We start from the raw sequence: 23,095 nt of genomic DNA, 5'->3' as shown, positions 1-23,095 counted from the left end.
TATCATTTTGTATTCTTAAGTCTTTGAGCCCAGGAAGCTCACTGCAGTTCAGTTTCCAAATAAACAAGTAAATTCTCTAAGTCCTTTCGCAAAGGAAACAGATGGCATTATTTTAGTCTTAACTTTTTTGTTAGTAAACGGTCCACGAGTATTTTCTTTTGATCATCGCCACAATTTACTGCATTTTTCCCTGCAGCGTATTCGAGGAAAGCAGTATTCCTAATCCTAAAGAGCAGCTATTTGTATACACTTATGAATGACTTACAGTTGATTTTGTTCTTCGCCAAATTTCTTCTTGGAGAATAAAAGCCTTCTTGCTCACGCCAAAAATAAACTTAATCTGAAATCGGCTAAATAGAATAAAATTCAAAAAAGCGAAGGTTGGTCGATTGATAGAGCCTCTGCTACTAATGGCTAACGCAAAAAGTTAAGCAAGTTTGAGCGCGATTAGTAGGTGGAAGTGGTTCAATCGTTCGATGCTGTTGGCACGCTCTCCCTCGATGAGTCTTTGGATTCCCTGGAGGTGTCACATAATAATAATAAATGTTTCTCTCTTTCTAGTTACTGACTGCAATCAATATGCTACTAACTTTATCAAACGTTACTGGCTTTTTGTGTTATTCATCTTTCGTGTAAATGTGAATTTAGTTTTTATTTCCCCTCTTCGGACTCCTCCCCCCCCTCCCACTCTGAGAAATATAAGTACAGTATCATTGATTTTATGTGCTGCTGCCATCTATTGACGCCTAAAAGGATTATAATATAATTTAATGGCTACTCATGCGATTGATTTGAATTGTAAAAAGCCCTGTCATGGATTGTCATATTATGCTCGCCATAAAGACCATTTTCTTTTTCAAAATGTAGAAGATAAGGTGCTATGGTTACCAGAACGTGAAAACTTATTTTTGTGTTCTGATAATGAAGCAATTCAGAAGGAAAGAGATAGCTTAAAATTTTCACTCAAGTACGTGCTCTTCTGTTCTGTTTTTCAAAATTTATAAAAAAAAGTAAATAAATAAAAATTTAATTTATCCTTTTGTGATATATACATTGTGTGTTTCTTTTCAACTTGTTTAATGTACATCTACCCTGTGTGTAGCAGGTGGACTCGAAGTGATAATATGGTTTGAACATGGGGCAATGGAACGAATAAGTTTTCTAAAAATAAAATTTGGAAAATTTGGAGAATTCCTGCCAATGATACTTTTTAGTTAGTTAAGTAAGTTCATGTGCATGGTGTACTTTTTTTCGAGAATGTTATTATTACATTAAATGTAACAAAATTATTCTTAAAATACTTTTTTGCTAATTTTTATCCATTAGAAAATTAATCCGGCTATTTTTTTTTTTTTTTTGTCATTGTTATGTGTTCCTTTCTTTGTATGCGCACTTGATTGCAATCATAAGGTATTTGCATGTACTAAAATATAGTATAGTATACTATAATATTTTATTAAGAAAACGAGAATGTTTGTTAATAATAATCGTACAAGATAAAATAAATGAATGTCATTAACACTGCACACCTCCATGGAATCGCATGATTGGGAACTCTGTTCAGAGTACCAGTGTTACAATATCTTATTTCCTAAACTCATTTGGTGTTAGTGCATCTCTCCAAAGAATATTCCACTCTATATAATTTTCAATATGAAATATCATTTCTTTATTTCTTGCTTACGGCATGTCTATGCAACTTTCAGAGATGAGTTCCATAACTGGAGTTATCATACTGTGAAACTGCAATGTAAGGAGACATGGAGTGACATGGGCCTCTTAAAAGCTCTAAGGGCACTCAACAGATACTGTATGCTTTCTGTTGAGCATAAGACAATCATATACCTTTCAAATGTTTTAATTTTTCTGTCATTCATTCTTTATCTATCTAGTGTAAACTATTATTGTCAGGTTACAAGTCAGTTCTGTCACCCCCCCCCCTTTTTTTTTCCTCCCTAATTACCAAGCTCTGAAGATAGAGACTGAGGGAATCTGTAGTCTGCCAGTTATCTTCATAGCCAACATCCATATCTGAGATACTAATGTACGAACTAGCCTCTGAACCCTTTCCACTGTTCCATCTGCTAGAAATATAGATAAAAAAAAGCTAATTTAGGCACAAGTGGTCTACATGCAGCTTAATATATTATATGTTGGTATCATATCTGAATGATTTTTAATTGTTTAATTTGAATATCTCCTTTAGTATCTGGTATTTTAAAATAAATGGCATTAGTTCTAATACCATGAAATCAATATTTATAAAAACAGACATTATTAGTTCATTATATTCATTCATTCATTTATTTTTTCATTGTTTAATCTAAGTCTCATCTCTGGCAGGGTTCCGAGGGAGTGGAAAGAGGGTAAGATAGTGCCATTGCATAAAGGTGACTCTAAGACAGGTAGCAAACTACAGACCAGTTAATATATTGGAAGTGGTTGTTAAAGTATTGAAAATGTTGCTGAAAGATAAAATACAAGAGTGGATGGATAGGGATGCAATATTCTATAGTGGACAAGCATGGCTTTGTAAAGGGTAGGTCCTGTTTTAGTAACTTATTCACATTTTATGATAGTGACAGCAGAATTGGATAAAAATGTCTATACCATGATACTGCTCAGCTGTGCCAAGGCATTTGAACAGCATACTACAAGGAAAAACTATTACAAAAACTGGAGAGGATGGATACGAGGCTAGTAGCATGGATAGGAGGATGGCTGATGGACAGACACCAGAGAGCAGTATATGGTGGATGGAGTCTAGGCAAATGATGGTGACTAGTGGAGTACCTCAGAGTTCAGTACTAGGACCACCACTCTTTAATTTGTATATAAATGACAGAGAGAAAGATTTAAGAGGGGCTATTCAGCTGTTTGATGATGATGCAAAGCTGGGGAGAGCTATAGTTGATAAAGGTGATGTAGATATCCTGCAGGATGATTTACATAAATTGGCATTGTGGGCAAAGGATAATGATTGTCAATGTTGCAAAATGTAAGGTTATGCACTTTGGGTTGAAAAGGTTGCATATGGTGTAGCATATTGATGGTATTGGTTTGCAGGAATTGATGAGGCTAGAGACTTGTGGATAATTGTGGACAAAGAGTTAAAGTCTAGAGGACATATTGCAGAAGTTGGTAAAATAGCTCAACAAATTACATAGATGTTGACAAACACGTAAATAAACAAGTAAAGATAAGGAAGTTATTATCTCTCTTTATATGACTATGATTTTGCCACATCTTGACTACTTTGTACAGATTTGGTCACTCAGAGATGAGTGACCAAGATGGCGACAGGTCAAATACTCCCTACGAAGATAGGATAAAGGTTTATGAGTTACCAAGTTTAGACGTGGCCTTATTAAAGCCTTATATAGGGAAACAATAATTTCTCTAACCCTGCTTGTGAGCAGGGTTAGAGAAGTTATTGTTGCATGTTTGTAATGTTATGTACTGTTTTGGTAACGTTCTCAATATTTCCTCTAACTTCAACATTCTGTCTGCAATCACCCCAAAAGTCCTTGGCCTCATCAGTTTCCTGCCATTTATTTCCATCAATATAGTACACAGCTTGCGATCCCTTCTTCCCAGAGTGCACCACCTTACACTTGGCCACATTAAACCAGCAGCCATTCACCTTTGCCCATACTGCTAGTCTGTTTAAGTCTTCCTGCAGGATCTCTATGTCACATTCATTTACCATCACTCTTCCCAGTTTATCATTATCAGGGAACACCTGAATATTTCCTGTGAACTCATTTCTTATTATCATTCATACAAATTAAACAATAAAGGATCAATAATAAAATTAGTTTAATCCTTTTTCCAAGTGTGAGCAAACAAAGTTTGCACCTGAAAGTATCTTCAGGACTGGCCTGAAGATACTTTCAGGCGCAAACTTTGTTTGCTCACACTTGGAAAAAGGATTAAACTAATTTTATTATACTCTAACCAAGTGAAAAATAAACTTTCAATAAAGGATCAAGTACTGAGTCCTGTGATCACTGCTCATTTGCCTTCTCCTGGACTCAACTCCTCCATAAATCACTTTTTTGATATGTGTCCATGAGCCTCTCTCTCTCTTCTTATATATGTAAATAAGTTTTTTTTTACCTTGGGAATAATGTATATTAGGGTTACCAAGTAATTTTATAAACTTGGTTATTTTTCTCCTAATCCCAAGTAAGCAAACAGTTAAGTTTGCGCCTGAAACGTTGTTCAAGTCTAAAGGTGGTGCAACACCAGGGCAGCTCATTGTAAAGGTGGGTAAAGCTCTGATCACTATTCTTAGTATTTACCATAATGTAAAGTACATCTCACTAAGAGATATATACTGCAATACATTATAGGTGTCACTACCCAGACCGGTTTCAACCTTTTTTGAGGTCTCCTCAGTGAGTAGCTAGACCCTAAATACCAAGGTTTTAGTAACACAGAGCCTTATCAACTTTACCTATGCAAGTTGCTACAAGGTGTTTTTATTTTGAATGATCTCTGGAGGAGATATAAATAAGTTTTTTTTACCTTGGGAATAATGTATTTTAGGGTTACCAAGTAATTTTATAAACTTGGTTATTTTACTCCTAATCCCAAGTAAGCAAACAATTAAGTTTGCATCCATTTCAGGCACAACCCTAACTGTTTGCTTACTTGGGATTAGGAGTATAATAATAATCATCATCAAATTCCTGCCATGTACCCTCAAGGGGTGTACAGGGTATGATAGTACTACATGAAAAATTTACATCATTACTAACTTCCTATCTACAATTTTCCTCCAAATCAGTCTGTTACTTGTCAAGACCCCAACATTACCAGATCTTATATTTCTATCATCTAAGGCACTTTGTACTGTATCAATCCACCTATATCTTGGTCTTCCTGTGGGTCGTTTTCCTGCCAACTTGGCAGAGAACACTTGTTTTGCTAATCTTTCCTCGCCCATTCTGTTTAAGTGACCATACCATCTGAGATTAGCTCTGCTAACGCATTCCTGGATGCTGACAATGTCAAGTTCTTTCCTAATATCCTCGTTTTTAATATGATATTGCCATTGATGCCATCTGTTCACGCATCTAATCTTTCTCAGGACTCTCATATCTGCGGTCTCTAGTCTTTGGTCAAGTGTTTTACTTCTGACCCAGCTCTCAGATCCATAAGTTAAAACTGGTTTGAACACTGTCTTGTATACAGTTAATTTAGTGTTCCGACTAATTTCTCTCTTATTCCATATGAATTTATTCAAGTGACTTCCTACCATAACAGTTTTATTGATTCTGTTGTCTATTTCCATATTTAATTTACCATCTTCACTAAAAATCGTGCCTAAGTAGCTGAAATGTTTTACTTGTTCCACAGGTTCTCCATTCACAACACAGTTGACATTTTCAATGATTCTGCCTATTTTCATTGTCTTTGTCTTTTTATTGCTGACCTTCGTGCCATATCTATTACAGCAGTTATTCAATTTAGTTCAACAAATCAACAAATTTGCAAGATTCAATTCGGAGAATCTTGCAGATTTGTAGCAGATTTATTTAGAAGTATAACATCGTCCGCATAAAGCAAAGAGCTGACATTAAGATCTCCAATTTTGATATCATGTTTAATACCACTTTCCTTCATAATGTGATCCCTATAGATAATGAATAACAGAGGGGATAATGTACATCCTTGTCTTACACCAGATTTGACATTAAACCATCTTCCTGTACTTCCTTCAATTCTAACTGCTGACTTACAACTCAAATAAAGACTAAGTATTGCTTGATACAATGCCCCATTGACACACCATATAACTGTAGCGTATTCAATAGCTTCTCTCTTGGCACCTTGTCATATGCTTTTTCCAAATCGACAAAACTTAAATACAGATCTTGGTTATATTCCCATATATTCTCCACTATTTTATATATATATATATATATATATATATATATATATATATATATATATATATATATATATATATATATAATAATAATAATAATATTTGGAGTCAGAGACTTATCATGGGAGGTAGTACACATCATCACACACAAAGCTCATCCAACTGTGTATTAAACTGATTCAGTATGTCTACATTCACAAAACACTCAGGCAGTGCATTCCACTCACGAACTACTCTTTGTGTAAAGAAACTGCTTTTCACTCCTCTGCTCACACCGTTGTTATATGGTTTCCAGCGATGGCCTCTTGTTCTACTCTCCCCTCTCCCATTCTGTGAAAAATCTCTTCCAAGTCAACCTGAGAACAACCCCTAACTAGCTTATATGTCTTGATCATGTCCTCCTCTCCTCTTTCCTGTTCATGAGGCTTTGCAGTTTACATTGTCAATCTGGCATCATACTCACATCCCAAAGACCACTGACCACCTTTGGGACTCTTCTCTGGACCCTTTCTAACATATCCTCATCACCAATGAAAACCCAGTGATCAAATCTCTGCACAATAATCCATATGAGGCCTTATACAAATCTTGGCATATCAGGATCCTCTGCATCATTGCCATTATCTAATGTATCATCTTCAGAACTTGTTAATATAGCTTGTCATATTTCAAAACCTTACAGTTTGCAACATTGAAATGCCATTTTCACTTACCTTCCCATTCTTGCAATCAATTCAAGTTCTCCTGTAACCATAAGATTTGCTTGAATCTGCATGTCTCTTCCCTACTTTTGCATCATCTGCACATCACCAGCTAAATCCAACCCAGTATCATTAATATACAAATTGAATAACAATGGTCCCAAAACTGACCCCTGCACCTCCATACACAACTTTCTGATATCTGTCTGACAACCAGTCATGGATCCAACTCAGAATATCATTGTGGCAGTCTATCAAAAGTTTTTGCAAGTTCTAAGTATACCACTGTATATGCATCTCCCTTGTTCAAGACATTTGTCACCTTGTTATAGTATATAAGTTAGATAGTAAAACATGATCTCCCTTTAATAAACCCATGCTCATAACCACAGAGAACACTACTACTACTATCAACCCATTTCTGTATCCTAGTTCTTACTAGTACCTTTGCCACAACTCTGATATATAGATTGGCCTATAGTTTGTAGCCACAGCCGTATCTTCTTTCCACTACCTTGGAACCTGTGCTGTTGTAAGATTTATTAAATAGGCATGCTAATGCTACTGCTAATTCCCTGGAGCATTCCCTTAAGATGCATGGTGATGTAATCAAATTATGTCTTCTTATTGACATGAAGGTTATTTATTTCTTCAAATGCCTCCTATATATATATATATATATATATAGCTGCATGCAGTACATTTTCCTGTTTTGAAATTAACCAGTAGCAAAAGCAAACCTTACAGGGATGCTAATGTCACTCATTTTTTATTAGTGTTCATTGTAGTCATTGATTATGAAATGAAAATTAAAATTTTAAGACTAGTGTAGATAAGTAATCAAAGTTCTGAGTAGACTTAAAAAAAATATTATATGGGGGTTGTGGTGCTGGAAAGTTCTGATAAATACCTGTAACAAAAATAATATTAAAGCAACTGATATAACCACAAGAAAGAACATATGTGAATAAAAGAAAAAAGAATATAAATTGCTGTTGTAATTTTTTTTCCCACTTGGTTAGACTATAATAAATTTAGTTTAATCCTTTATCCAAGTGTAAGCAAACAAAGTTTGCGTCTGAAGTGTCTTCAGGACTGAGGCAACTCATGGTAAAGGTCGACCAAGCTCTCATCACTTTTCTTAGTGTCTCCCATAATGCAAAGCAGATCCTTGCGGACATGTATAATGCTATCCACTAAGGGGAAGGGCCACTACCCAGACTGGTTTCGACCTTTATTGAGCTCTCGTCAGTGGGAGCCAGACCCAGAGGTGTTGATACTAAGGTGGAAGTAATGGAGAAGTCATATTTACCTATATGTGTTGCCAAAAGGTGGTCTCCCCTTATTATTAAATTACTCTGGATTTAGAGAAAGATGTTGGAAGTTTTTTCCCACTTGGTTAGACTATAATAAATTTAGTTTAATCCTTTATCCAAGTGTAAACAAACAAAGTTTGAGCCTGAAGTACCTTCAGGACTGAGAACTCGTGGTATGCAAATGCAAAGCACTCATTAATGTGCTTTGCATTATGGGAGACACTAAGACATGATGAGAGCTTGGTCCACCTTTACCACGAGTTCCCTCAGTCCTGAAGATACTTCAGGCACAAACTTTATTTGTTTACACTTGGATAAAGGATTAAACTAAATTTATTGTAGTCTAACCAAGTGGGAAAAAACTTCCAACATCTTTCTCTAAATCCAGAGTAATTTAATAATAAGGTGAGACACTTTTGGCAACTCGTATAGGTAAATATGACTTCTCCATTATTTTCACCTTAGTATCACCACCTCTGGGTATGGCTTCCACTGATGAGACCTCAATAAAGGTCGAAATCAGTCTGGGTAGTGACTCTTCCCTTAGTGGAGCATTTTCCAAAAGGTGGGTCACAACTCGGTACCGGGTCACGAAAGCTAAATGCTGGGTCGCCTAAAAAACTCTCGAAAACCTACATGTTTCAGTTTTGGGTTTTCTTTTTTCATGAAACTCTAAAATACAAGTAAATAGCATTTAATTGGAACTAATGAATAAATAATTTAATAAATAGAGATGAAAAACGTGCTTCGTCCGTGTCCGCATCGCCATTTCACAGTCTCTTTGTTCGCGGTAAAGTAATTCAATTAATGGCGAGGCTGCGTTGCGGCAACCACACCTCCAGCCGAATCATTTGGCGGTCGTGGTGAGTATGTGCCGTTTGTTTTACTCACCTGCCATGTACTCGCTCTGCTTGTTCAGTTTGAGTTAAGCATCGAGAGAGAGCATATTTTTTTGTATTTACTGATTACGTGTACCTTGCCCTCTGCTGAACAACTGTAATTATTATAATTGTTTCTAAATAATTTATTTTATTCTTTCTTCATCTCACTTGCCATTACCCATTTAACGATGGATAAATTTGTAATAAAACAACAAACAAACAATGTGCTAGTTAAAATCTTCGATTAGCACCAATGACCAATTAAGTGACATGCAGCCGGACACAAGTTCTGAGAACAGCACTGACAAACGGCCACACAATGTGTTGTCTACTACTCTTACAAAAAAGATGATGTACTGGACCCGACAGTATTCTGATGATTACATACAATTCGGTTTTATCAAGGGTGCTGATGACAAACCATTATGTGTTATTTGTTGTGTGGCACTTTCAAACAAGTCCATGAGACCTTAAAAGTTGAAGCTATCTTTGGAATTGAAACATCCGAACTACAGTAATAAGCCAATAGATTTCTTTATAAATAAAATGAGAGAACTAATAGCTACCAAGAAGACTGTGTCTTCGAATTTTTCTCAGGGAGCTCAGTCTGAAAACCTTGTAATGGCTTTTTATGAAATATCAAAAGTAATTGCTGAAACTGGTTATCCTCACACAGTTGCCGAGAAATTAATAGTTCCAGCAGTGAAAATGTTAGCATCTCGAATATGTGATAAAAAAACAGGAGAGCCAAGTAAACATGCTGACGCTATCAAATAACACAGTGAAGTGCAGCATCATAATGATGGCAGATGATATCAAAGAAACTGTCGTAGATCACTTAAAAGAGTGCAATTTTTTTTTCCTTGCAAGTTGATGAAAGTACAGACATATCGGACAATGCCAATTTAATGTATTTTGTGAGATACTATTGTGACAATACAACTCATACAGAATTTCTTTTTTTTGTGAACCTCTGACAGCAAGAACAACAGCTGAAGAATTACATCAATGAAAAGGGCATTGAATGGAAGAAATGTGTGGGACTGAGTAGCGATGGAGCCCGCTATGGCAGGCACATATACTGGACTTTTTCCGAAGATCAAAGCCGTAGCACCAGTCTGTGTATGGGTGCATTGTAGCATTCACAGAGAAGCATTGGGACTAATGAATAAATAATTTAATAAATAGAGATGAAAAACGCGCTCCGTCCGTGTTCAAAAGAATGCCATTGCTTTTAAATGAAACTATGCAAGAGTGTGTAAAATTTATAAACTTTATAAAATCTCATCCATTGAATTCAAGAATATTCTCTGCATTGTGCAAAGAAATGGGGAGTGAACATGAGCGTCTTCTTTTACACTGGAGGTGCAATGACTGTCAAGAGGGTTATTTTGAGAAGACTTATTGAAATGAAGGACCAACATCTTCCAATGGCTAGGGATGTAATATTTGAATTCAAAAACAGTTTTCATGATGTCAGTTGATTAATCAAGGTTGCCTACGTTTGTGACATTTTTGATTTTTTGAAAATTTAAATCTGACATTACAAGGTGGCAATATAACTGTATTTAAAGTGCAAGAGAAGGTGGAAGCTGCAACAAAAAAACTCAATTTGTGGTCCCATCATGTGGAAGCAGGGAATTATAAATCTTTTACAAAGCTAACAGAATTACAAAAAGAGTATAATATGAGTTCATGTCAGATGAGATTTCAGCGGTTATCAAGGAACATATGCTAGGACTGCAGGCAAGTCTGAAGGAATATTTCCCACCAATCAACACAACAAAGCATCGATAAGGAACCCTTTTACAGTGAACGCAGAATCTGAGACAGAATTGCCATATTCAGATATTGAATCTATAATTGAACTGTCATGTGATATGGCATTCAAAGACATCTTGAACACAATACCACTGATGGATTTTTGGCTGTATGGCTGTCAGGAGTACCCAGTTTTATCAGAAAAAGCAAAAAAAATTCTAATGCCTTTTGTCACAACCTATAAGTGTGAAAAACAGGCTTTTCAACACTGGTTTTTCTAAAAAATAAATATAGAAACCGATTGGAAGTTGAACTAGATTTAAGAATAAAGTTATCTTTTCCTCCAAACCTGAAGTTTCTAGTTAACAAACAAAGCATCACATTTCTCATTAATAAATTACTTGGATTAGTTTAATTTCTTTATATTTTTGTAAGAGTAAATGCTTCTTTATTATAATAATAATAAATGAAAACTCTATGAACATTCAAATCTGTTTTATTTTATCTATTGGCCACAAAAAGTTTAATGGGTCACGAAGATGAAGTATTAAAATAACCGGCCACGGAAATAAAAAGTTTGGGAAATCTTGCCTTAGTGCATAGCATTATACATGTCTGCAATGAGATGTGTTTTTCATTATGGGAGACACTAAGACAAGTGATGAGAACTTGGTCCACCTTTACTGCTGCCTCAGTCCTGAAGATACTTCAGGCACAAACTTTGTTTGCTTACACATGGATAAAGGATTAAACTAAATTTATTATAATATAAGTTACCTTCATAACTCTGCTACTGGTTCATCCATCAGTTGTTTTATCATTTTTGTTCTAGGTGTTTATCAGAACTTCCTTAGAAAATCATCAGAAAATCTGATTAACTCAGATTTCACCATCACTGAACTCAATGCTGTCATAAGCCTATTAAAACCTAGAAAATCTGCAGGCCTTGATGATATCTGTAATGAACAAATTAAACATTTTGGATCCAGGACTAAACAGTGGCTATAACATTTGCCTCAGAACCCTAAGGATACCAACTATCTGGAGGCATGCTAAAGTGGTAGCCTTTCTGAAACCAGGGAAAACTCCAACCAAATCAAAAAATTACAGACCTATATCACTACTCAGCAACCTCTTCAAACTCTACGAATGATTAATTTTGAATAGGCTACAACCCCTAATTGATCCCCATCTTATTGCTGAGCAAGCTGGTTTTGGACCAGGCAAATCCTGTATATCACAAATTCTCAACCTTGCTCACTATATAGAAAATATAGTGTATATAGATGATACCATAAACCATCTCGCACTCAGAGATAAAATATACAGAATAACTAGAGATTATCGCCTTGTTTTCCTGATCCAATCACTCTTGGAAAACAGATGCTTCTTTGTGGACTTGGTGGGGGGAGGGGAGAGCTGCTGGCATTCCTCAAAAAATGGCCTTTCCCAAGGAAGTGTGTTATCACCATTACTTTTCAACATTTATGTCAATGATCTCCCCGTCTTTCCAGGAACTAGAAATTTTATCTATGCTGATGACTTGCCATAGCTACTCAATCAAAAAATTTCAAGTCCATTGAAACTACTCTATCACTTGCCTTAAATAGTCTAACCACATATTATAGCAGCAATCAATTAAAACCAAACCCCCTTGAAAATCCAGACTGGCCTTTTCCACCTTAACAATAAGGAAGCCAACAGGAAGCTACAAATTTCTTGGGAAGGCTCTAATTTAGAATATTCCTGGAACCCAGTCTGCCTCGGTTTGACTCTCGATCTCACCCTTTCATATGAAAGACATATAGAAAAAACAAAGGCAAAAGTGAATGCAAGAAACATACTAAGAAAGCTTACCTCCTCCAAATGGGGTGCAGATCCTAGTACACTGAGATCTTCTGCCTTTGCCCTTTGCTATTCTTCTGCTGAATATGCCTGTCTGGTATGGTTCAGATCCTGCCATGCTGAAAAACTTGACCCAGCATTGAATAAAATCTGCCACTTAATTACATCATGCCTGAAACCAACACCACTTAAAGACCTGTATACTTTGGCTGGTATTGCACCCCCCCCCCTTCAATTCGAAGATCTGCATTCTCAGCTGACGAAAGAAGCAGACAAATGAATGATGAACGCCACCTGCTATTCAGCCTGACCACAGTATCCCAAAGACTAAGAACCCGGCATAGCTTCCCAGCAACTGTTGAACCACTTAAAAATCCTCCAGAGACAAGACTTCAACAATGGCTTGCACTATACACCGAGAGTAATACTGGTATTTCAACAACCGAACATCTTCCACGTGGTGCTCACTTGGACTGGAATACTTGGAAAAGCCTCAACAGACTTCGAACGACAGGATGCTACAAACAAAACCTCATCAAATGGGGCTACCTCACTGGACCAGATAATTGTGAGTGTGGGACAACCCAGTCCATTGAATACCTTCTTTCTTTCCCATTCTTCAATCACCTTGCACAAAAGAGCAGTTGATTGTACAAGATACCAGAGGAACATCTGATCATATTTATTATATATAACTTATGTATAGTATCTTTTTCTTCATATTTTATTTATTATTCCCTGTATAATTCACCTACCAAATTTAAGCTGTTCTCATTTGTAATGTATCCTAATTTATTGTAAATAATGTTGTAACCACTTACTTACTACTGTACCACTTGTGTTTGGATGTGTTTGACAGCCCCCCCCAATCCCCTTGTACTGTCAAAATAAGAAAGAGAACAAGAATTGGAGAAAGAAAATAAATGAATAAAATAAAAACAATTAAAATTTCTTATATGCATTCAGTGCCTCAGAACCAGCATAGGCCTGTGGCAGGTAAGTTCACATCCTTTAGTATTATTCCCTTTTCATCTCATTTCCGTACTTAACTTTTATTCTGCTGTTATCAGTTCTTTTCTCATTTATATGTTTGTTTAGTTCTATAGAAATGTTGTTTGCTTCCTTGATATTAGACTGCTCAAAGAAAGATTATTAATAGGTTTGATTTAGCTTGGGCTTTTAATCCCGCACTTCAAAAATTTACTGTTGAACAAATCTTGCTGTTTCATTGTGATGAAAGACTAGTTTGCCTGTTAATCTTCAAAAAATTAGTTAGGGCTAATGAGCTCCAACTTCTCCCTTCGCGAATTAAAGGCATTAGAGGATTTTTTTTCCTTATTTCATATTGCTTAAATCTCTCATTTCCTAATTTGTTTTCCCTTCTCATTTTCATTATTATTTAAAATTATTTTAATTTTATTAAGACTTTGTTCACTTGCCTATAGCACTACTTTGAAATATATATATATATCATATTTTTCGATAGATAACGCGCGCGTTAGCTATACAAAAAAGTCTAAATTTGTTAAAAATGAACATGCGCTGTATACATTTGAAAGGTATGAGAGGTCAATCAAATGTAATAACAAAACTAAGGTAGAAGTATTACTTAATATTTATTGAACATTCTTCTTCTTATTGTGCTATCTTCTATCGAAGGTCAACGACCATCTTGGCGAACAAACTGCGTTCTTGTGCTAATCTGAGCAGTTGTGCACTGCTCTTTCCTGTCCACGTCTTGATGTTGTCAAACGATGATATTCTTTTTCTTCCTCTAGTTCCTTTGCCATCAATTCTTCCTATCAAAATAGTTTGTAGAAGTTGGTATTTGCTGTTTCTCATGATGTGGCCAAGATATGATGTTTTTCGTTTCTTGATTATTTGTACAAGATGTTTAGCTTTGCCAATGGATTTTAAGACATCTTCATTGGTAATTTTTTCTGTCCATGATATCTTTAGCATTCTTCTGTATAGCCACATCTCAAAGGCTTCGATTTTATTGATGGTTGTCGCCTTCAATGTCCATGTTTCAAATCCATAGAGCAGAATAGACCAGACGTAGCATTTCAGCATTCGACATCTGACTTCCATGTTTAGGTCTTTATTGCAGAATAGTGTTCTCATTTTCATGAAGGACTGCCATGCAACTTCAATCCTTGTCTTTATATCTATTTCTGGATCCCACCGTTCATTAAGCCAGCAACCAAGATATTTATATCTTGACACTTGATCAATATTTTTCTCATTGAGTGTCAGTTTCATTGATGAGGCTGGATGTTTGCTGATGATCATGCATTTTGTCTTGTTGATGTTTATATTTATTCCCATTCTTTGGCTTTCTATGTATACTCTGTCAATGAGTTTTTGGAGATCCATAATGTTATCTGCAATTAGCACGGTGTCATCTGCATATCGTAGGTTGTTAACAATCTTTCCATTTATTGTGATTCCCTCTGGACATTCTTCCAATGCTTTTTTAAAGATTATCTCTACATATATGTTGAACAGGAGTGGTGAGAGCACACATCCTTGTCTCACTCCTCTTTTGATGTTAATATCATTGGTGGTAATGTTGTCTAATTGAACGGTAGCTGACTGATTCCAATACAGATTTGTTATTAGTCTTATGTCTTGTTCGTCTAGCCTTATTTGTTGAAGGACTTCTATTAAGTTAGTATGTCTGACTTTGTCGAATGCTTTTTTAAAATCTATGAAACACATAAAGACAGATTTCTGTTTTTCTATGCATTTTTGTATCAATATTTGGGTACAGAAAAAGACCTCTCTAGTACCGAAACCATTCCGAAAGCCGAATTGTGTTTCACTTAGAGTTTCTTCACTTTTTCTATAAATACGATTCTGAATTACTTTCAAAAATATTTTTAATGTTTGGCTCATTAGACTAATAAGTCGGAAGTCACCACAGGAATTCGCTTTGGGTTTCTTTGGGACAGTGATAAATGTAGATTTGAGCCAATCTGATGGGAATTCATCACTTTCATATATTTTATTAAATAGTTTTTCAAGAAGTTTGATGTTATCTAGTTCTATTAATTTTAAAAATTCTGTTTGCACACCATCTGGTCCACTGGCTTTTCCTGTTTTACTTGTTCGTATAGCATTCTCTATTTCACATTTCATGATTGCTGGTCCTTGAATGTTATCTTTTATATTTATAGGCTTCTGTCTAGTATCATTGAAAAGTTCTGTTACATATTTTATCCAAATCTGTGCTTTATTCTCTTCTTCTAGAACTATTTTTCCATTTTCGTCTCTTAGAGACACTATTTGCTTTTTCCTCAGTTTTACAGAAATTTTGTTGAGTTTCTTTATACAGATTGAAATTATCATGTTTCTTCTGAAGCAGTACATAAATTTTTCATCCAATTTTCCTTGGCTTCTTTTATTTTTTTCTTGATGATGTTATGTGTTTCTGTATACCTGGCAAGGTCTTTGTTTTTGTACATTCTTCTTGTATCAATAAGAGAAAGAATCTCATCTGTCATCCATTCCTGTTGTTTTATATTATTCACATAACCTACTTCTTCAATACTTGTTGTTACGATGGCATTCTTTAAGCTATTCCAAAGAGATTCCACACTTTTATTTTCTTCTATGTTAATCTGTTGTAATTGCAGGTTAAGCTGTGTCTTGGCACTTTTATTTATGTTCGGGTCTTTCAGTTTTTCTACATCAATTTTCTTTTTCTTCTTTTGTGATTTTTTAGCTTATTTTAATCTAAGACGTACTTCTGCAACTATGGGATTGTGGTCTGATGAGATATCTGCTCCAGAATAAGTCTTTGCACTCTTTATACTACTGTGGAATCTTTTATTTATCAGTATATAATCAATTTGATTTCTGACAATGTTATGTTGGTTATCTTGAGGCGATTTCCAAGTGTACAGTCTTCTGGGTGGAAGTTTAAACCAGGTATTTGCTATTGTTAGATCTTCTTCCTGACAGAACTGGACTAGGCGATCTCCTCTGTCATTTCTGGTGCCTAAGCCATGTTCGCCAACAATTTCTCCATAACCCCCTCTTCCCACTTTTGCATTGAAGTCACCCATCACTATGTTTATATCATGTTTCTTTGTTAGGTTTTTTATTGAACATTACACTATTCAAGTCCAAAAAATTCTTCAACAGACTCAATATTGAAAGAATCAATTGCATTAAAAATTTCGTTTGGTATTTCTTGTGCTTCATAATCATTGTCACCAGACACCACTGCATTCCCTTGTGCTTTAATGAAACCATTTCTAACACAGTTTTTACTTACAGCAGCCCAACTTTCTACAATCCACATAACTATATCTTTATATGACTTTCTTTTCATCTGCCCTGTTTTGTTATATTCATGGATGCCATTCATCATCCAGTCTTCCCACTTAGCCCACAAATTGTCTTTGAATGGCTTATTTATTGCAAGATCAAGGGGTTGGAGTTTTTTTGTTAAACCACCTGGAATGACGACCAATTTGGAATACTTACAATTGTTTTAACTTCTTCTGTTGTGTGCGCCCTACACGAATCCAACCAACACTAACAAAGATTTTGGGTTGAAAAATGCCATTTTTCTCTTCGCCACACATTTACCAACCAAAATTTCATAACCTCGGAATTTATCCAACCTTTATCATTAGCAGTAACAATAATATCTTTGGAATAAACAATCTTTTGGAACAGTCTTTCTTTCTTTTGAAAATCACCATCGGTGGCAGTTTGGAACCATCTGCAGTTACGCAGTGAACCACAGTAAAGTTAGACATTTTGTGCCCTGTTGTAGCAACTGAAACCTCTTTGGCTCCCTTCAGATTCACAATCCTAGAACTAGGCATGTCAAAACTTACAGTAACCTCATCCATATTCCCAAAGTGACAAGCATCAACCCTACACAAGTTTTCTCTCAGAAACAAACGAAATTTAGCTACTTTCGCTTTCCAGTCGCATGGCAAATTTTGTCCAACACTAGCGGAGGAGTGCACACTTAAATTGTTTCTCTTCATAAATCCAAAAACCCAAGATGGGTAGTCCTTGAAATCCTTTATATTATCGTTTTGCGCAATTCTTTTCGATTCCTGCAACACATGGACAGTAAATATTATCATACCTTTAGCTCTTTCACTAACAACCCAATCAAACAGTTTCTTTTGATAGCACGTTTCCTCATATGTAAACATTTCAGGACTGTTTCAGCCTTTTGCCATTCATGAACACTACTTTCTCCAACACTGAACAATCTACCAGCTTCACGATTCCCTTTTTCCTTTGCTACTTCTACCACTTCAAGCTTGAAATGCACTGTGTAAGATTTCATTCAATAAGTCATTTGGGAGCGAGAACGGTCAGTGAGTTTAAAGAGTGGTATGATAGACTTTGTGTTTCTCAGGGAGGGACCTCCCCTTGATGAGTCTTGACAGACTTTATGTCTTAGGAAGGACCTCCCTCGATGAGTCTTTTGACTCCTTGGAGGCCCGAATAATAATAATAATAATAATTTTCTCTGAGAAGTACTTCTGTCTTTCATGAGTAATTCAGATCTAATAACAAAATATAAACAAATAATAATTTACTTTATGAAAGATTTTAAAACAGGATGTACGGAATAATCGACCACTGCTACTAGCAATGCACGTGCTTTTAAAGAATTCCTCTGTCCTCTGTCTGTACTTCCTAACTCTACCGCTAGTTGATGCATGCGTGTTATCTATACATAAAAGGAGTGATAAAAACGTTGGTTGTGTGCGTTATACATTAGGTGCATGTTATCTATCAAAAAATATGGTAATTTATAATTAAAATATAAAATAAACTCACTGTTAAATATACTAACTGACTCTCTAGCTATAGTTGTTTTATTTGCTTATTTAGAAGACCTTACCTGGAATAGTTTCTAAACAATTATTTGTTTAGAAATTAAGTGTGATTATTTGAAATTCATTCTGCTGCACTCAAAGTTAGTATTTTGCATTTAGAAAATCTTGGTGAGTTTTTTCCTGCATTTCATGTGAATTTCTATTAATCAAAGGAGAGAAATATAAAAAAATTCATCATTATATTGAACCATTATTTATTTCAATTGTGGTAAGATAGGTGATTGTGTTATATTACAGATATATTGCTTTCCTTCAAAAACAAATATTTCATAAACAGTGCTTCATGCTATAATACCAGAGGAACACAAAAGTAATAAATAAATAATTTATCGAGTTATTGATAATTTGCTGGATTTCTATCCAGCATCTTCTGAATACAGTTATCTTATGTCAGTTATGAAACATACCACACTCAACTAAGTTGTAGGAAAAAAACAAAGAATTGGTGCAACAGCTCATTAGGCCTACCTTTCTTAGAAGTTGCCAAGAAACTGATCATTCCCAATAGTTGAAATGTAACCAAAAGTTTCACTATGCTGAACTAAATATATTAATACAGAGCAAGTTTAGTGTTAATACAGGGAACAGATTCGCAGAGCTTTCCAAAATTAATGTAGCTATCATGTCTTTGGAATCCTAAATCCAGAACCATGATCTTTCTTCTACAACATCTCTGAAATTACATCATCTAAATTTTGGAAGGAAAAAAAAAAAAGAAGAAATCGAAGCTTTCCAACATTGAAAAACATATAGTCACAGCTACAGCAAGGATATGTAATAACGAACTTGTCATTACAGAAAATGCAGTCATTGCCCATGATTGATTATAATTTTGTCATCACTTCTAAACCTGTTCTAGAAACCATCATCAGCATTCATCTTGGGATCTATACTCTGTCCTCTAAGTGGCTGCTGAAAATAGTAGTAGTAGTATTTCACCAAAAGAAATAACAGTAAATAACTTATACAACAGCAAAAATAAATAAAAAAGATTACACACACACACACACACACACACACACACACACACACACACACACACACACACACACACACACACACACAGTCGGATCTCTTTTTATGCGGCAGATACGTTCCATAAAAAATCACACAAAAAAGACCTAACTTACATTGAAAAATTAGGGATACGTTCTATAATTTTCTAAAACTGCATAAAACTGAAGCAATGAATTAAAATAAACCTAAAATTTCATAAAAAAAAGCTTATAAAAATTCCGGAAAATAAGAATGCCTAAGTTTGTTTTAAAGCTTTATTCATTTAATTTTATTGAAAGGTAACATTTTTTTATTTTTACAATTTTTCATCAGAGTTATCGTTGCTATTAGGAATATTCAACAGCGTTTGTGAACTGGTGTGAAATCACTTTCATCACCAGAAGAGATATAGTTTTAACGCATCAGATCTGTATGGTAAATGCAATGGTTCTTCACAAACAGAATTAGCTTCACCCTTGTTCTGTGCCGATTTTTTTCTTCTGACAATGTAATCAGTGATTAAACTTTGCGATGATGATTTTACTAATTTTTTATACAGCTCGCGATATCCAGACATACAGTCATTCATCTCACATTGGAATTTAATTGCTCATTCAGAATTTGTGTCATTAACAAGAAAATGATTTTCCAATTTATTGCACAGTTCAAGACCTTCTCGAATTATATTTGCAGTGGGGAGTACCGGTTTTTCTTCCACTTCATTATCGTTTTCTGGATCTTCGACGATATCTAAAGTTTATCGATATCCAATAATATCATCGTTACTTAAGGCATTATCTACAAGCAATTCATCTACATTGTTCTGGCTAAATGTATCAAAACCTTCTCCACCAATTTCATGTGCCAAAGTAAAGTAATGAGATGTAATGTAGATGTTTGACTGTTTGCAACACATCCAGGCCAAGCTGCTTTCCAGCAGGCATTTATAGTTCAGGGATAGCAGATACAACATGATTTGAACAGTCCAAAATAGAAAAATTTTTTCCAAATGTCAGTTACTGTTAATGATTCATTTTCTAATTTATCCAATAGAAATTGAAAAGTGTGCTTAACATAATATTTTTTAAACTTAATAGTTTTTAAAAGTAGTAATTATGCTTTGGTCTAATGGCTGAATAATGGTGGTTGTACTGGGTGGAAAAAACACTACCTGCACATTTGGATGTTCTAAATGAAGATGCCTTGGTGCATTGTCAACAATTAATAAAACTTTAAAATCTAGAGCTTTTTGCTTCCTATATGTTTCCACTTCTGGTACAAAGCAATTATTGAACCATTCAGTAAATACAGCAGTTGTAACCTAAGCTTTGTATTAGCCATCCAATGCACTGGCAGCTGTTTTAGATCTTTGCCTTTTAGAGCACGTGGTCTTATAGATCGATTTACTTGGGGGGGGGGGTTAACATTCGATCCCCTGATGGATTGCTACAAAAGTAACAACACTACTCGATCTTTGCTTGCTTTAAACCCACTTGCTTTTTTTCTCAGATTTTGCGATGTAAGTTCAACTAGGCATTTTCTTTCAAAACAATCCTGTTTCGTCAGTGGAAAACCATCTTCAATAATTTTGGTTAACTTCTCTTGAAAATTTTTGGCTGCTTCATTTGCTGCTGCAACTTCACCTATAATCTTCACATTATGAAGTAAATTCCTTTGTGAAAACATGGTTAGCCATCCTTTACTAGCAAAATTCTTGATCAGCCTGGGAAGTGGAAGTAGATGGCTTCATCTGTTCATAAAACCGAAAAGCTTTTTGTTTAATTAAATAACCACTTACAGGAATTCTTCTTTGAGTTAATTCTTCAATCCAAATTAAGCGCTTGTTCTGTTTTTTTTCTAATAAAGCATCTCTTGAGTACGATGATAATTTGGCACTTAGTTTGTTCCAGAAATTAGAAACAATTTTCTGATTGTGACTTCATTCTTTTTAATTGCTCTTATAGTAGATTCACCTAAATTAAAATGTTTGCAAATCACCGTAGATCCCTCTCCTTTTGCTAAGCTATTTAAAATTGCAATTTTCATTTCCAAAGAAATTGCTTTTCTTTGGTGCTTTTTTTTTCTCCATTGGGCCAAATTAAATCTTTAAAATAAAAATGAGCAAAATTTATACTTACGCTAATGAAAAGACAAACACTTACTCACATGCAAAATTAAACTTCATGGACACTCACTGCTCACACATTACGCCAGAATGCTGCAACACGCTGTTCATTATGCACAACCAGGAAACCACGAATTTGCATGAAATATGCACCGCATAACTTCAAAACCGCATAAAAAGAGACCAAAGTGTGTGTGTGTGTGTGTGTGTGTGTGTGTGTGTGTGTGTGTGTGTGTGTGTGTGTGTACACACATATATACACATGCACACACGCTTGGATCTCTTATAGAACCAAAGCAGATAAGGATAATGTAGTTGTCATAATGAATCAAACAGACTATAACAGAAATATATATATATATTAAGAATAAAGTAGCTATCATAATGGATCAAACAGAATATAACAGAAAAATGAACAGTCTTGTAAAATGCATCTTGGATTGAAATAAAAATACCAAAAAATATCCTTTCTTTCTTTTTTTATTAAGCCATATTTCCCCTTGACATATTCACATGTTTCTTGAAAAAATAAGTCTAGATACAGCATCAATGGTCTCTCTCCTCTAGCCAATTTCTTTGTGAAATTTTTAGAAAACAAGCACTCAGTACCACATATAAACAAACCAGCAGTCTAGTTATGCTGTGTAGCCAGACTGCTGGTTTGTACCTGGATACAGATGTACCTAGTCTAGCCACAAATTCTGTTACAACTTGAGCAGCGCATAAACCTTTAATCTATTAGTAAATCATTTACAGCTTTCAGCACGTATAAAGTGCATATAGCAGCACTTAATATTTGAAATGATCCATTTTCCCTTCATGCAGGCCAAAGTCTGTGAGGCCACATATTGATGGCAGCAATTCCAATGGAAATGCTGCCACTGCTCTCTCCAAATCCACCTTCAGGCTGACAATGCTGGTATGTCCTTTCTTGCAAAATACTCTCTCTCTCAAGCTTTGACCACAATTTGAAGTCTAACGGATTCAGATCAGAACTTCCAGATGGCCAATCAGATGGTGATATGTGATCGGGCACATTTGCCTCCAACCACTTTGTTGTATGGTCCTCAACTTATTTGCAGGGCTGAGTCCTATTGGAAGGTCTACTGCCTACCAAGAGACAAGGTGTCGTACAGGGGCTGTACCACAGGTTCCAGCATGGTGTCTTGATACACTTTGGTGGAGGTCATGAACCTTTTCTCACAGAAATGCAATTTGGATAACCCCTGATACCCCCCCCCCACACACACACATACCAAAACATCACTGATGTGGGGTGATGACCTCTCATTCTGGGTGCTATGGCATGTGTTCTGTGACCATCCAGGGCATATACCCGATTCTTCAATGGTGAAAATCTTCTCTTCGGTGAAGAGAACATCTCTGTGTCTGTTGTTTGCATACCACCAGAAAAGTGCCTTTGATTTTATCACTCTCTGCCACATAAGTTGTGTTTTTAGGAAATTGTAGAACGATGATAGGCAGTCACCCCCCCATATCATCAGTTAGTATACATGACATCATTCTCTATTAAATGTTCATCTCTTGCGACATCACTTACCTTACAGGAGTATGGCAGAGATGTGCCTTCACAGCCCTCACAAGTTGTTGCATTCTAACACAGCATGGTTAACCTGTTCTTTTGTGGTCAGATACGTCTTCTGTGTTGCTATAAAGTTAATTGTCCGATATGCA

The 23,095-nt window shown here is 35.5% G+C and overlaps 1 protein-coding gene across 1 annotated transcript in view; it reads left to right on the top strand.

Annotated features, from left to right (window-relative positions):
* The first annotated feature begins 770 nt into the window (after nucleotides 1–770).
* Nucleotides 771–23,095, top strand: part of LOC150102372 (uncharacterized) — a 211,795-nt gene continuing 189,470 nt past the window's right edge. The window contains exon 1 of the mRNA XM_090399565.1: nucleotides 771–967. Within this exon, the coding sequence (XP_090255691.1) occupies nucleotides 771–967 (197 nt within the window). The remainder of the gene's footprint in view (nucleotides 968–23,095) is intronic.

Source organism: Typopeltis vanoorti, chromosome 10, assembly GCF_054136105.1.
Source record: "Typopeltis vanoorti isolate ZY-2024b chromosome 10, IOZ_Tvanoo_1.0, whole genome shotgun sequence".
Classification (NCBI taxonomy): domain Eukaryota; kingdom Metazoa; phylum Arthropoda; class Arachnida; order Uropygi; family Thelyphonidae; genus Typopeltis; species Typopeltis vanoorti.
The sequence above is the reverse complement of the archived record's forward strand: the minus strand, read 5'-3'. Positions and strand labels throughout refer to the sequence as shown.